The sequence below is a fragment of the Papio anubis genome, chromosome 20 (genome assembly GCF_008728515.1).
Source record: "Papio anubis isolate 15944 chromosome 20, Panubis1.0, whole genome shotgun sequence".
Taxonomy (NCBI): domain Eukaryota; kingdom Metazoa; phylum Chordata; class Mammalia; order Primates; family Cercopithecidae; genus Papio; species Papio anubis.
In genome coordinates this window covers 9,563,957-9,579,590 of record NC_044995.1, presented here as the reverse complement: position 1 = coordinate 9,579,590, position 15,634 = coordinate 9,563,957, and the positions used below count along the sequence as shown (strand labels likewise).

At 48.0% G+C, this 15,634-nt stretch overlaps 1 protein-coding gene across 1 annotated transcript; it reads right to left on the bottom strand.

Annotated features, from left to right (window-relative positions):
• Positions 1-276: 276 nt before the first annotated feature.
• On the bottom strand, positions 277-14,687 carry LOC100999471 (killer cell immunoglobulin-like receptor 2DS4). The gene is made up of 6 exons (XM_031660379.1): positions 14,559-14,687; positions 13,070-13,363; positions 10,083-10,136; positions 5,437-5,543; positions 5,170-5,256; positions 277-378 (listed from the first exon to the last, which is right to left on the bottom strand). Exons 1-6 carry the CDS (start codon positions 14,659-14,661, stop codon positions 277-279), a joined length of 747 nt encoding a protein of 248 aa, XP_031516239.1. The 5' UTR covers positions 14,662-14,687.
• Between the last annotated feature and the right edge of the window lie 947 nt (positions 14,688-15,634).

Sequence of the window (15,634 nt, the reverse complement as noted above, 5' to 3'; positions counted from 1 at the left end):
CTCCCTCCCCTGTGCTCAGAAGATTCTTCCCCTTTCCATGTTTCTAAGGCTCCTACCACACCTGGGTGTCCAGGCTACAGGAAGAACCCATCCCACATAGACATGGCGCTCCTACAACAAAGGTGTCAGCTGAGAGCTGAACAAGTGCTGAATAAGGACTCTACTAGATTTTGTAATGCTTCAAGATCACTCACATAAAACAACACAGTAGACACGGCTATGGAGGGCATGTCCTTTGTGAATGGAACATCAGCCAGTGCATGAACTGAGTCCCCATCAGAAGATTTGGAATGTCAGGGTCATGGCTGTGGTTTCCACATCTTCTGGTAGAGTGACAGCAGCCACACTGCAGCCCTCCTTGACCCCGCCATGGAAACACTGGAGGGTGTGAGCTACACCTTGTCCTCAGAGGACCTGCTGTTCCAGCAGCACTGCTTCCTCCCTTCCTCAGTCGCTGACACCACTTCCTCCCTGCACACCTCAGCTTGAGCACCCCAAGCTCACCCGTCTTCACAGAGCTTGACTCAGCCAAGGCAAGAAAGGCCAGAGACTCCAGGTCAGAAGTGAGCCGAGACCCCAGGGTCTCCCCTACTTAGTTTATGAGAGACTGTCTGACAGGACTTCCCTCTCCTGTTTCAGGAAAATCTCTAGGGTGGGGAGATGACACCCAAGGTTTGGGGAAGGACTCACCAGGTGTGGACACAGGCCCTTCTGACCAAGAAGAACCCTGGAAAGAAAGATCATGATGGATGATCCATCTGCAGGCAAACCAGGGCTCTCCCCAAGCTGCTCCCCCATCGGTTGTGTGTCTGGGCAGCCAGGCCCACAAGGAAGGTAAACTCACCTTTGCTGCCCACCTGCCCCTCAAGAGCAGGGATGTTTCAGCTGTGCAGAGACCCAGCCTCCTGATCCAGATCTGCACCAGGCCTAGATCTGGCCACAACAAGCCCATATCTCAACTCCAGGCCCATATCTCCACTCCAGGCTCATATCTGCACTCCAGACCCATATCTCCACTCCAAACCCATATCTCCTTTCCAAGCTCCTATCTCCAACCCAGGCCCATATCTCCACTCCATGCCCTTATCTCCACCTCAGGCCCATATCTCCTCTCCATGCTCATATCTCCACTGCAGGATCCTATCTCCACCCCAGGACCATATCTCCACTCCAGACTCCTAAGTCCACTCCAGGCCCGGATCTCCTCCCCAGGCCCATGTTTCTGCTCCAAACCATATCTCCCTCCAGGCTCCTATCTCCACCCCAGGCCCATATTCCTCCCTCTCCAGGCTCAAATCTGCTCTCCAGGCTCCACTCCAAACCCATATCTCCCCTCTAGGTTCATATCTTCCTCCAGGCCCATATCTCCACCCCAGGCCCATATCTCCACTCAGACCCATATCTGCACTCCACGATCATATCTCCACTCCAGGCCCAGATCTCCACCCAGGCCCAGATCTACACTCCAGGATCATATCTCCACCTATAGCCCATAACTCAACCTCCAGGTCCAGATCTCCTCCAGGCCCAGATCTCCACCCCAGCGCTTCTCCGGGCTGAGCCCCTTCCGACTCACCAACACACGCCAGGCTGGACTCCACTCATGAGCTGCATACAGGCGTGCAGACAGGCGGCCAAGGCCCCAGCTCAGCCTCAGCAGCTGCCAGGGATGTTATCTGCCTGCCATGCAGTTGACGCGGCTGGACCACATCATGGGAGGGTGACGCACGCAGGTCTTTTCCTACCTTGCATGAGGTGCAGCTGGTGCTCACTCAAGAGTGGGAAATGGCTTCCTGGAAATTGTTCTCACTCAGGAACTGACACCTTGGCGCCCTTCTCACTATGATCTTCAGCTCAAAACACGCCTTCAGGATCCAACCTCCCGGACATGAGGTGACTAAAATCTGTGCTGACGTGAAAGATTTTTCATGTATTTTTGTTATTTTTATCTGTGTTTCAAACTCTTCTCCGCGGTGTATGAGTGCAAAAATATCTAATAGGTATTATGAACGTTGTCAGAGCAATTGTGATGAATAAACCATTAGGATGCTTCTATGCTTGTATTTCTAGTATGACAGCAGAACCAGTTTAAATGATTTAAATACCCAGGGAAGGATTATGCAATTATTTACAATCTTAGAACTGTTCTTCATCAGCAAAACCCACAACATGTCAATTCTGGATTTTGTCATTATATTTACAATTTGTTCTTATGACTAAGAGTCCAGAGTCAAGTCATGGTTCGGCTTCTCTGTCTCTCTCTCTCTTGGGCCTCATTTTAAATTGTATGGAAATATCCAGTAACATAATGCTCTAGAAAATCAAGTGTCCCCAGCACTTTGGGAGCTCAGTGGCTGGGATCAACCAGGTCGGGAGTTTCCAGGACCACCCTGGCTAACTTAGTGAAACCATGTTCTCGCTAAAATTTATGTACCAGGCTGTGCTCTGGTGGCTGGCATCTGAATGACAGCTACTCAAGAGACTGAGGCAGGAAAATTGCTTGAACCTGGGAGGTGGAAGCTGCAGTGAATCGAGATTGTGCCTCTGCAGTCCAGCCTGGGTGACAGAGGGAGACTTTGCCTGAAGAAATATAAAAAAAGCCTAGCAAATAACCTATAATAAGAAACTAGGGCTGGGCCGTGGCTCAAGCCTGTAACTACCTGGGAGGCCGAGACGGGCGGATCACGGTCAGGAGATCAAGACTATCCTGGCTAACACGGGTGAAACCCCGCCTGGCTAAGAAACAAAACGAAGTCAAGCAGGTGGCGGCTTGGGTAGTCCCAGCTACTCGGGAGGCTGAGGCCGGAGAATGGCGGAACCCGGGAGGCGGAGCTTGCAGTGAGCTGAGATCCCGCCACTGCACTCCAGCCTGGGCGACAGAGCGACTCCCTGTTCTAGGAGACCAGCCAAATTTAAGTGTTTGTATAAGCCTACATAATGTGCAGCATCCTCAGGAGAGTGAACACAGAGCCCGTTATTGGAAAACAGTGTCTAAAATACATCCGTGCACACACAGTCCCCGCTATAGGAGCTGACAGGTGAGGCTGCCGTGGTTTAAGGAGGAATAGAATGTCTTCTCAATTTAATATGTGGGCTCATGGCGATAGAAAAGTACAACCATATCTCCTCACACTATAAAACCACTTCTTGTTTTTTATCTCGTTATTGTAAATTTTATGATTTATATTTAAAAACTGAGAAATAAATACATACAGTCGTCCTTCACTATTCATGGGTGATTGGTTCTTGGTGATCTCCGCCAGGTACCACGCATCTGCAGATGCTGAAGCCTTACATAAAATGGTCTAGCTTGGCATATAATCTATGCTCATCCTGTATACATGAAATCATCTCTAGATTATTTATAATTCCTGACATGTTTTACACACTCACATTCCGTTTGTGTCCATTCAGCATAGTTTTGCTTTTTGAACTTTTATGGATTTTTTTTCTCTGAATATTTTGATTTATAGTTGGCCCTAATAAACACTCAGTAAACCCCACAGGTCTGGAGGACACTGTGTACGGATAGTATGAAGATGATGTGTGGACATTTGTCCCGTGGAGATAGAGACCAACAGACTATGACTCTACAGATGTTTCAGCTTGGAATGGCTCTGCCTTTCCGTCTGCAGAGAGTAGAATATCACTTGTTCATCCCTGATTTATGATGATTGGAACCTCTATGCTGCATCTTTGGATGAAGTGGAGTCCCAGGGGCAAGTCAGGCTCCACCTCTTCCAAGCTCCAGAGTCAGGGTGAGAGCAGTGGAGGACAGATGGGGTTATATGGACATAGTATTAAACACTGGAAACTTTAGACAAAAAGAACACCTAAGGAATGAGAACGAACACATTTATTTGAAAGAGGAGGAAGCTACACACTTAGAAATCACAACAAGTCACATAAGGTTTGCACTGATGACAGAAGACTGAAAAATAGTCTGAGGAGGTGGAACAGCATGAGGAGAGGTGGAACAGCACGTGTCCTAAGTGCTGTGTTAAGAGGAGCCTCTTGTATGTTGGGGTGTAGGTTCTCAGATGTGTCTTGTACCTCAAGTAGGACTAGGAAGTAAGCTAGTAGGTTGGAGAGGTGGGCGGGGTCCAAGTGAGTGGAGAATTGTAGGCTAAGCAAGAGTCGTTTCTCTCCAGCAGGCAGTGGGAACCCATGAGCGTTGGTAAACAAGACAGAGCCAGCAGATTTGTAGTGTGAGAGAGCAATGCTCTAAGATGCAGAAGTCAAGACTTCAGATTCCAGCTGCTGGTACATTGGAGCTGTGTCAAGCCGGTTTGAGACAGGGCTGTTGTCTCCTAGAAGACCCCTCCAGGCCTGTCTGTGGTGCTTCGTGGGCAGAGACAACGATCTGGGCTCTCAGCATCTGGATGTCTATGTACACGCTGGTATCTGTTGGGGGTGTCTTGGGCCTCCTGGGAAGAGGCTGAGGGTATTTTTCCTGTGTGCCGAGCACCCAGTAGAATCAGCTGTCGTATGTCACCTCCTGAGGGTCTGGTTCATCAGGGGTCCTGCAGAGAGGGAAATTTTTTTTTTTTTTTGAGGCCGGAGTCTGCTGTGTCTCCCCAGGCTGGAGTGCAGTGGCCCGCGTCTCGGCTCACTGCAAGCTCCGCCCGGGTTCCGCCATTCTCATGCCAGCCTCCCAAGTAGCTGGGACTACGAAGCCAGCTACCGTGCCCGGCTAGTTTTTGTATTTTAGTACAGGCGAGGGTTTCACCATGTTAGCCAGGATAGTCTCGATCACCTGACCTTGTGATCCACCGCCTCGGCCTCCCCAAAGTGCTGGGATTACAGGCTTGAGCCACCGCCCGAGGAGGAAATGTTGAGTGAGGGAGGGACTCACATTTTCGAGCCTCTTAGGGAATAAGACTATATCCATGAGGCTACAGCCTTAGAGGACTATCTCCTGTTCATTGTTCTGTCCCCACAGGCTCTTGGTCCCATTACAACAGCATCTGTAGGAGGCGGAGTCATCCGCTGGGAGGGCATCACCAGGTCCTCATTTCGCGAGCGAATGCAACTTACACAGCAGGATGCAGTAGTGCCTGAGGTCCCTCAGCTGCCAACAGCCAGACTCAGACATTCTGTCTCTCTGAGTGCAGGGACCCATCCCATGAAGAGCTGTCCAGTTCCCATCCCAGTGATTCTGCCTCCCACTTTCTGCTTGTCGTGGAACCTTCTCCTGGATGTCAGTGGCTGCAGGGACATGAGGATACAGTTCAGAATCAGGCAATGGTCTGTGAGCTACAGAAGGCAGGACAGGGTGTCTGGTGCTCTCTCTGAAAACCCTGCCTCTGTGGCTCCTGCCTTGGGCAGAGACCATCCTGCTGGTGAGAACACACACCTCGTGCTCCATCCCTCCTCATCCTTCCTCCCCACCACCCACGGCCCTGGGAGTCTCACAGCTCTGCCCGTGAGACTTACTCTTTTGTGGGAGCACCAGCGACCTTGAAAGGAGAAAAGAAAGGAGGATGTGAAGATGATAATTGGCCACCAGTACCTAATCACAGGCAGGTGTCTGAGGGCATTACCTGGAGGAAGATAAATCCAATGAGAAGCTCACCATAACAGTTCCTCTTTGTGGATTGTCTCTCATTTCTTGGTTCCTTGAGCAACCCCATAAAGCTTATCTCTTTAGGACAAGCACCCACGTGGTGGGAGACCCAACTTTCTCCTGCTTTCTCAGTTATAGTTTCATAATAGCACAGAATGTGCCAATGAGACCTGCCTGCTGTCATTATGGATATTTGACCCCGAAGCTTCACTCCTGAGAATTTAACCCTGAGTGTGGGAGGTGGTGCCTATAAGGGGACATGTTTGGGTCATGAAGGGGTGGATCATCATAAATAGATTAATGTTCCCCCACACGACAGGGTTAGCAATTCTCCCTTTATTAGTACTCTGGAGACACGGTTCTTAAAAAGAGCTTGGAAGCTCCATCACACCCGTTTTCCCTGTCTTTGCTGTGTGATCGTCGGTGGTCTCTGCATGCAGCTTCCTTCTCTTCTACCACAGAGTAGGAGCAGCCTGAGGTGCAGCCAGAAGCAGATGCTGGTGTCCTGCCTCTTGGCAGCTTGCAGAACCATAGAAGTGACCAATTCTCTTTTCTGTAAGGGGCAGGCTCAAGTGTTCTTCTGGCAAAAGGGACTAAGGCGGCAGCGTCCTGAGATCAGGAGGAACGTCCAGAACAGCCTGGGCTGTCTTCCTGTTCTTCCAGAGGGAGGGGATGCCATCGCGGTGTAGCACCCAGCTCAAGTGCTTCCTGTGGCTCCAGGGTACAAAGCTTGGAGCTGGGCTGCTTTCTGGGTTCCCCCAGCTGCAGGAGTGCAAATGGGTGACTCCATATGTCTCGAGCAGCTTTTCTGAGCCTTGGGGGACTGGCTCACACTGAAATGCAGGCTTCTGTTGTCACTTGCTGGTTATCTGTTAGTATGAGCACCGCCTATGTCGTAGTGCTCTGTGTGTTCTGTCTCCTGGGTGGCCGGTGGTGACAGAAATTGGCATAGCCCAGGTGCGAGTACAGGAGTGTTTAGAGTGTACCTGGGAGAGACTGGACTGGGATTGATACTCAGTGAATGTGCTTTACAATTTCTATGGCCAGAACCCTCTTGACTCAAACACATTACATTCAGGAAGAAAAGGCATAAAGTGAAATCAAGATCAAAACAGTGAAGTAGAACTGTCATATATCAAACAGCCAGGAAATAATGATGAAGCTCGTGAAGAGCGTGCTCCTTTTTGTGATCTCGGGGTCATATATTAGCTGCTGTTCTACCTGAAGTCGGAGGAAGGACAACCCCCTCCATCATCTATTGCTTCGGTACAACCTGTCCTGTGAATTCGTACAAAAGGTAACCAGGAGATGGTGCTGGTGCTGTCTCTGAGTCCAAGGTCTGAGCTCCAAAGAATGTTAGTTTTTACCTTCCCACGGTCTATCTGTGTCTCTTAATGTCATAGGAAGTAGGGGTGAGATGGGGATTTGGGTGAGGGCAAGTTTTAAGCCATGAACAGAGAACTTTCTCTATTCCAGGGCCTGTGCTGGTGGGTTCAGGGGCCTTTCATATCTTCCATACGATCTCAGGCTCACGGAAAGCAAACAGAGAAGATGTTTTCGGCTGATTTTCTAATGGATAAGATAAAGGATCAAAGAAGTCGTTATAGAGAAACAGAAAAATGATAATTGGGATTGAAGTGCCTTTGTCATTCCTGTATGTTATATGACATTTACGTGTTTTGTATTTTTATTTTCTGTGATGTAGTCTCACTCTGTCATCAGGGTGTGAGATCCAATGGCGATGTGGCTCACTGAAACCTCTGCCTCCCGGGTGGAAGCCATTCTCCTGCTTCAGCCTCCCGAACAGCTGGTATGACAGGCACCCGCCACCACACCCAGCTAGTTTTTGTTTATTTATTTATTTTTTTTTTTTATTTTTTTTTATTTTTATTTTTTTTTTGGTGAGGTCTGCGCTCAGCCAGCCAGGGTGGAGTCGCAGTGGCCTGATCTCGGCTCACTGCAAGCTCCACCTCGGGTTCCCGCCATTCTCCTGCCTCAGCCTCCCAGTGGCTGGGACTACAGGCATGCATGCGGCTAATTTTTTTTTTTTGTATTTTTAGTAGAAGCGAGGTTTTCATTGTGTTAGCCAGGATAGTCACCGATCTCTCCTGACCTCGTGATCAGCCGATCTCGGCCTCCCAAAGTGCTGGGATTACAGGCTTGACCACCCGGCGCCGGCCTGGATTTTGTTTATTTAGTAGAGTTGGGTTTGACCATGTTGTCCGGGCTGGTCTTGAACTCCTGACCTCAATGGATCCATCCGCCTCAGCCTCCCAAAATGTTGGGTTACAGGTGTGAGCCACTGTTCACAACCTCCTGTGTTACATTATAATAGGTCTCTTCCTTTGCACCACACCTCATGTATCAATCAGTCCGCTGCCAGGTATTGATTTACATGTAGGAAAAATAAATCTCAGAAAGAAATTAATGAAGTGAAGATTGAACAATTAGGAAAAATCAAACCAGGCAAGCCCTCCCTGCGAATTATTCTACCTCACATAGACATCTTGTATCCATCTACTTCATTCATTTAGTGTCTAAATACGCAACACATTTCACCAGTGAGGTGGGAATTGCCTTTTCCACAGTCTCCTAGATTCCAGTTATGCACCTGGGCCTTCCTTATGTTCATGTCAGTCACTATAAATCACGTAGGGATTCCTAGTTAGCCCGAGGTGAATCCAAGGGCTGTGCATATAAAACACACACCTCCTTGTCCTCCTTAGTTTCCTGTGTGCCCAGTGCTCTCTGTGTCTCTCTCCGTGCTTTGTAATTCTCCCTCATTCCCAGCATTTGAGGCAGAGCCCCTTCCTTCCACATAAGATTGTTTCACCTTAAGTGCCTTCACAGCTGACTTTAGCATTGTTGTTGGAAAAATCCTTCAAAGCCAATCTTCCAGGAGTTGATCCTCTTTTTTTTCATTAAGATCCACCATTACTATTTGATCAGGTAGAACTTCTCTGTGACCCACTGATAGACACTCCAGCATTATCTGTTATTTAGTTTTAGAATTCTGGTTGGGTGCGTGGTTCACGCCTATAATCCGAGCACTTTGGGAGGCTGAGGCAGTCGGATTACTTACTTTAGATAGGGAGTTGGGAATGGAGCTAGGCCACAGGTGAATCATCCCAGCATCTCTACAGAAAATCTGCAAAAGAATTAAAAGCCCAGAGTGTGGCGGCCAGGTGCCTGTCCCGGCTGCTGAGAGGCACAGAACCCAGAAGAATCACTTGAACCCGGGGTGGAGGTTGCCGGTGACCCAAGATGTGACGCTGCGCTCCCGGCCTGGGGATAAGAAGCTGAGACTCCGATCTTAATAAATACATAAATAAATCCAATTTCGTACGATGTTTCCCAATGGATCAGCCATTTATAGGTCCACTTACATTCATTTCTTATATAGTACCCATACTAGCGTCCAGTGTCCCAAGAGCACAGGCCAAATGCATCCTGTTTGCACTATTTGTGGAAGGCGGAGAATCCACCCCACCCCAAAAATATCCCTGTCTAACCTTCATACCTTGTGAATATGTGATTTTCATTGAAAAAGAGGAATGAAGATTTCCAGAATGGAATCTGATTGCTAATCAGCTGGGGCTGAAAGGAGGAATTATCCTGGATGATATTAAGGGAGATGATGTTAAGATAATCTTAATTGAACAATAGAATCCCAAGAAGTCCATAAAGATGAGGAGAAGAAAACAGGAACATTCTAGAAAGGGCGTGATAAAGGAAGGTGGGTAATAGCATGGGACATTGTCTTTGTGGGTTTGAGGGAAGGAGAAAAGGGACCAGGAGCCAAGGAACGTGGGAACCTCGAGAAACTGGGACATGTGAAGAGCAGATTCTTGCCTGGAACCTTGAGAGGCAACCTTGCTGTCACCTTGATTTACAGCCCTGTGAGATGCATTTCATCCTCTGAGCTACAGCACTGTAAGATAATTAAAAGCCATTTTGTTTTTCATCCGCAATTTTGGTGTGGGGAAATTTGTTATGGCAACAATAGGAAAGGATTCTGGCTGCACAGCCTGAGCATGGGCCATGGCTGAATGAGTCAGTGAGTCGAAGTATTGCGTGCATGAGCTCCTGCCAGAGGCTCATGCTGAGTCAGCCAGGGTTGCCTCATGACCAGCAGGAGGCTCATTCCTTGGCAGTGGAACTTCTCTGAAACACCTCACCCTCATTAGATGTTCCCTTCCCTTCCCTCTTTCAAGCCCTCAAGGGTTTATCCTCCAGTTAGGAATACAGGGAGGAACAAACACTGCATTTTTCCTGAGAAGGAATGTCAGATTTGCAATCATTCTTCCAGCTTGTAGGAGGTCTCAGCTACCACAGAAGATTAGAGATTAGAGACTTCACTGAGCCCTGTGCTGAGGCTATCCCTTTGCTGTTAAGAGTGCTGGAGTTCAGAGATGTGGTGAAGACAGGCCCACAATCAGAGCTGGGGTGCTGAGCCAGGCTTGAATCCAGGCTACACCTCCCAGGTTTCATGAGAATAGAGGGATTCTTTACTCACGGTTTTGGAGCTTGGTTCTACCAGTGGGTGAAAGCCAACTACTTGAAGGGTTTCCTAGAATAGAAACAGGAGAGAGGTGAGAAATGAGGTGCCTGTTCTCTCAGCGAAATCTTTGAGGTTGGTTCCACATTAACACTCTGTTATCAACTTACTGGCTCTGGGAGTCCTGGGATCTTCTTCTGCAGTGATTTTGTATGTATTTGCCCTTGTCTTCGAGACTTTTAAGATATATAGAAACAGGAACATCACATTACCTGACTTAAAAATATGTTACAGAGCTTTGTAGTAAACAAAACAACATGGCGTTGGCATGAAGAAAAGTGTATAGAAGACAATGGAGCAAAATGAAGAACACAGATATAATCTATGCATCTACATTCAATGGCATTTTTTCTTTTTTTTTTTTTTTTTGTAAGAGATGGGAATCTTGCTCTGTTAACCAGGCTGGAGTGCAGAGGTGCAATCTCGGCTCACAGCAACCTCGTCTCCTGAATTCAAGCAATTTTCTTGCCACAGACTCTCAAGTAGTGGTATTACAGTGGTGACCACCATGCTCAGCTAATTTTGTACTTTTAGTGAGTGGGGTTTTACTATGTTGGCCGAAATGGGCCTCGAACTCCCTGGTCTCCAGGTGATTACATCATGGCCTCTGACAGTGCTGGGATTGCAGGTGTGAGCCACCATGCCCAGCCAATCAATGCATTTTGACAAGGTACCAACAACCTACAGTCAAGAAAAGGACAGTCTTTTCAATAGCGATGTATGTGGGGAGGCGGTAGCGGTGGCTCAAGCCTGTAATCCCAGCACTTTGGGAGGCAGTAGGCGGATCCGCGAGGTCAGAGGTCCGAGACCATACAAGCTAACGGTGAAACCCGTCTCTACTAAAAATACAAAAACTAGCGTGGTGGCGCCTGTAGTCCAGCTACTCTGTAGAGGCTGAGGCAGGAGAATATGGCCTGAACCTGGGGCGAACTGCAGTGAGCGAGATGCGGCCCTGCACTCCAGCCTGGGTGACACAGCCCAGCGAGACTCCGTCTCAAAAAAAAAAAAAATAAATAAAAAAAAAAATAAGCGATGTAGGAAAACAGGTTATCTGCATGCAGGGAATGAAATCTGCACCTCTACCTCTCACCATTCACAAAAAGTCAAATCCAAATGGATTAAATACATGAGTCTAAGTCCTGAACCTATGAAACACATAGAAGAAAATATTGGAAAATGCTTCCAACATTTGTCTGAGAAAAGGCATTTTGTTTAAAACCTCAAAAACTGAGTAATCAAAGCAAAAAGCAGGACCATAGGGGATTATCAAACTAAGCAACTTCTGCACTGCAAAACAAGCAACCAACAAAGTGAAGAGACAACCCACAGAATGGGAGCCAATATTTACAGATATGCATCTGAGAGGCGAGTTATAACTAGAAATATAAGAAGCTCACCTTAACTCAATAAAACAAACAATTTAACTAAAAAAAGGAGCAAAAGACTTGAACGAACTTGTTCTCCACAAACCAAAACATATAAATGGCCATCATGTGTATGAAAGTGTTCAGTATCACTCATCATCAGAGAGAAATACAAATGAAAAATCACAATGAATTTTCATCTCACCCCATTAAAATGGTTTATCCATAAGACAGGCAAAACAAATGCTGGCAAGATGGTGAAAGGAGAATCCTATCAACTCTGATATTTGGTAGGAAGGTAAATTAAATTAAGCCATTATGCAGAAAGAGTAACAAGAGTCCTTTAAAACTAAAGGGTGAGCATGGTGGCTCATGCCTGTAATCCAGCACTTTGGGATACCAAAGCGGGTACCTCATTGAGGTCAGGGGTTTGAAACAGTCTGATCAACGCTGGGAAACCCTGTCTGTACTAAAGAAATACGTGGCAGGCATTGTGGCGTACACCTGTAATCCCAGCTCCCAGGGAGGCTGAGGCAGAAGAATCATTTGAATCCAGGAGGCCTCTGCCTCCCAGGAGGTTGCAATGAGCCTATATTGTGTCAGTTGCACTCCAGCCTGGGCTACAGAGGAAAGCTCTCCCTCAAAAACAAAAAGAAAACAAAAACCAAACAAAAGACTAAAAAGAGAATTTTCATAGTATTCACAAATTCACTATTGGGTTTACATCCAAAGGAAAGGACTTCAGTGTATCGAAGTTCTATCTGCACTCCCATGACTGTTCCAGCACAGTTCACAGTAGCTAAGATGTGGAGTCAACCTACCTGCCCATCAGTGGGTGAACGGATAGAGAGAATGTAGTACATACACACAGTGGAGACAACTCATCCATAGAGACAGTAACATCCTGACATTTGCAGCCACATGGATGGAACTGGAGCTCATTACAAAGATTCCCAATTCTCACCCTTATGCAGGAGCTCTAAAGTGGATCCCAAGAAGGTAGAGAGTAGAATGGTGGCTACCAGAGGCCAGGAAGGGAATGGTGGAGGGTAAAAACAAAACAAAACAAAACAAAAAACAAAACATAACAAAACAGAATATAAATATGTTTATGACCACTAGACTTTACACTTAAAAATGGTAAAGGTGGTCAATTTTATAGGTATTTTTAACCTCAACAATTATTTTTTCATATGAAAAGAAAAGGGTGTAATGGTTGCTGGTGATGCTATCTCTGTATGGGTGAGAGGCCAGGATGGGCTTCTGGGAAATGAGTAAGGTTGAGGGGCTGAGGGAACCTCTGATCTCCCCAAACTGAGCCCAGTCTCCCTCCTCTGGCTCTGTCCTGACCAGTTCCTCCATCTGCCTGGGTGCCTGGAGCCCTGACCGCGGACCACCATGCAGGCCATGCAGGAGGGTTTGGAGGTGCCCTCTCTGCCATCCTGCGTCCTGATCCCACCCTCACACCAAAGCTTGGTCTTCTCTCTGAACCTGTCCATGCTTCTCTCCATCATCAGCAGGAAGTTCCTCAGCTATGGCTCTGGGATCATAAGACATGGGACAGGCATGGGGATTCCTCACCTGTGACAGAAATGGGCAGTGGGTCACTCGGGTCTGACCACTGGTAGGGTGCGGTACGGAAAGAACCGAAGCATCTGTAGGTTCCTCCGTGGGTGGCAGGGCCCAGAGGGAAGTTGGCCTGGAATGTTCCGTTGACGTTTGGCACTGCAGGAAGCCTAAGTTCATGGGTTTCCCCCTCCCTGGATAGATGGTATATGTCAAAGGAGCGCCGGGAGCTGCAGGACAAGGTCACGTTCTCTCCTGCCTGCACCGTGGGGCCCGGTTGGGCTGAGAGAGAAGGTTTCTTATATAGACCTGGAAGGAGAAGAGGCAGTTTCTTCAGGGAGGTTCTTCCTTGTCACAGCTCCCCTCACATTTGAGCTGAGAACTCCCTGCCCTGCTGTATGACCTAATGCTCTCTCTGTCTCTCACTCTCCACCCCATCTCTCTTCATGTCTGTTTCCTCCTTCCACTTTCTCTGTCTCTCTAGGTCTCTGACCTCACTTCCCCAGCCAGTGGGATGTTTTTCCTTTTTTATTGTTTTCTCCGCTCTGACCCTCCTTGGAATGTTGACTTGATCTTCCTTTTTCTTTAATTCTGAGTTTCTCACTTTCTGTCTTCTTGCATAACTATGCATCTGCACGATGGGATTTATAATCTATCGAAAATAAGAAGCTCACATAACTGTCAATAAAACAAAGATCTATCTGTAATCTAAAAATATGTAGCAAATAGCTATCTCTGAATCAGATCGTTACTCTCTCTATCAAACAAAAGATCTAAATGGCCAACATGTGTATCTAAAGTATCATGAGTCTAAGTCCTGAACCTATGAAACACATAGAAGAAAATATTGGGAATGAATGTCTCATCAGTACATCCTATCTGATATGTGGGGTTATGTGGAATATGAGCCTCAGAATCCAGTCTGGGGACCCAAAGTACACAACAGACCATACAGGGGTTGGTGTTCATCGGGCCACGATATCCTGGGACGATGACTTCTCCACTGCAAAACGAAGAAGGAACAGAGGTGTCAGAGACAAACCACGGCATGGGAGCTAATAGGTGCCAACAAGGCATCTGAGGCCACAGGGGCTGACTCAGGACTAGAAATATGGGTAGCTCCTTGGGTTACTCCATGGTAGAAATGCTTTGTGGAGGTAAAACATGAGCAATGAAGTCTTGTAACCTGTGCCAGGTATCTGAGCAAAGTCAGCACAGAAGGACGCCTCTCTCTGGGACATGTCTGTGTGTCTGTGTGTCCCCTTTAACTCTTTCTCTCTTTTCTACCTCCCCGTATGGCCCCTGTGTCTGTCCTCTGTTATGACACCTGGTCTGTACTTGTGTCTCCTGTTTCTCTGTCTTTGTTGGTACAGACCTCGCCAAGTCAGTCTCTCTCCATAAGAATCCCACACTCATCTTCCTCATGACCACCTGGGGCTTCCAAGTCCTAGATCATTCACTCTGTGTCCCAGTGACAATGAGAAGAATGTCCAGACACTCTCACCTGTGATCACGATGTCCAGGGGGTCACTGGGAGCTGACAACACATAGGGGGAGTGAGTAAAAGAACTGTAGCATCTGAAGGTCCCTGCAAGGGTAGACATCATGGAATTGATGGAATAGTTGGCCTGGGAACCCCACCATGGAGCCTCCAACAAGGCAAGGGCCTCAAAGTCTCACCCCACTGTGCAGAAAGAAGTGCCTCAAACATTTGCATCTGACTTAACATTGTAGGGGTGACCGCCTCCTGATTTCCCCACCAGGGACCCAGCCAGGAGGGGTTTTCTGTGGACTCCTAGAAAGAGGCTGTGAGTTTAGGCTACGCCTCCCTATCATCAGATACATGGCACTCTGGAATGAGGAGGGTTCCCTCCCACAGTCTGTCTCTCTCCTCCTCTCTGTGTCTCCCCTGTCTTTATCCCCTGGTGCAGGTCCCCATCTGTGTCCTCCTCCTCTCTGTCCTGTCTCTAGTAGCCTCGCTGGACGCCTCTTCCTACTGGCTTCCAGCTTCCCATCCCTTAGGGCTAGTTGTATCTGTTTCCACTCCATCTTTCCTGCTGCTCCAGTGAGGGTGGAAGGAACCACAGCAGGCTGCATGTCCAGGCCTCTCAGCAGCCTGGTCTAATCTGTTTGGACAACTGAGTCCCTGGCGGAGGCAGTATGAACTGATCAGTAAGGCAGGCACCAGTGTCCACACCCCTGTTCCTGGTGGGATTGGGAGCCTCCTGCCAAGTGCCTGTGCCTCCCATGGCCTCAGCTCTACAGGTGCACTCCTGGGTGCTGGTTCCAGGAGCATCGGACCCTCCCTGTGGATGGAGCCTGTGGTGGCATCAGCCCACTTGATCTCTGGGGCTAAGCCTTTGTTTGGTTTTAATTAATTGATTAATTAATTGACTTTTTTGAGACAGAGTGCCACTTTTTCACACTCCAGGCTGAGGCAGTGGTGTGGTCTTGGCTCACTGCAACTTCCTCTCTCCCGATTCAGCTGACTGAGTCCAGTCGCTGGCTTCCACTCCGCCACCAACCACCACTGGCTATTGGGTTTGGCTTCCCTCAACTCTGTCCTTGGAGCTGGTCTCC

Coding starts and splice junctions, on each gene's coding strand:
- LOC100999471 (XM_031660379.1), bottom strand. CDS start 14,661: ATGATGTCTACCCTTGCAGGGACCTTCAGATGCTACAGTTCTTTTACT. Junction 5,544..10,082: donor TAGAACCAAGCTCCAAAACC/GTGAGTAAAGAA, acceptor ATCTTCCTCCAG/GTAATGCCCTCAGACACCTG. Junction 379..5,169: donor GGTTCCACGACAAGCAGAAA/GTGGGAGGCAGA, acceptor CACACCCTCCAG/TGTTTCCATGGCGGGGTCAA.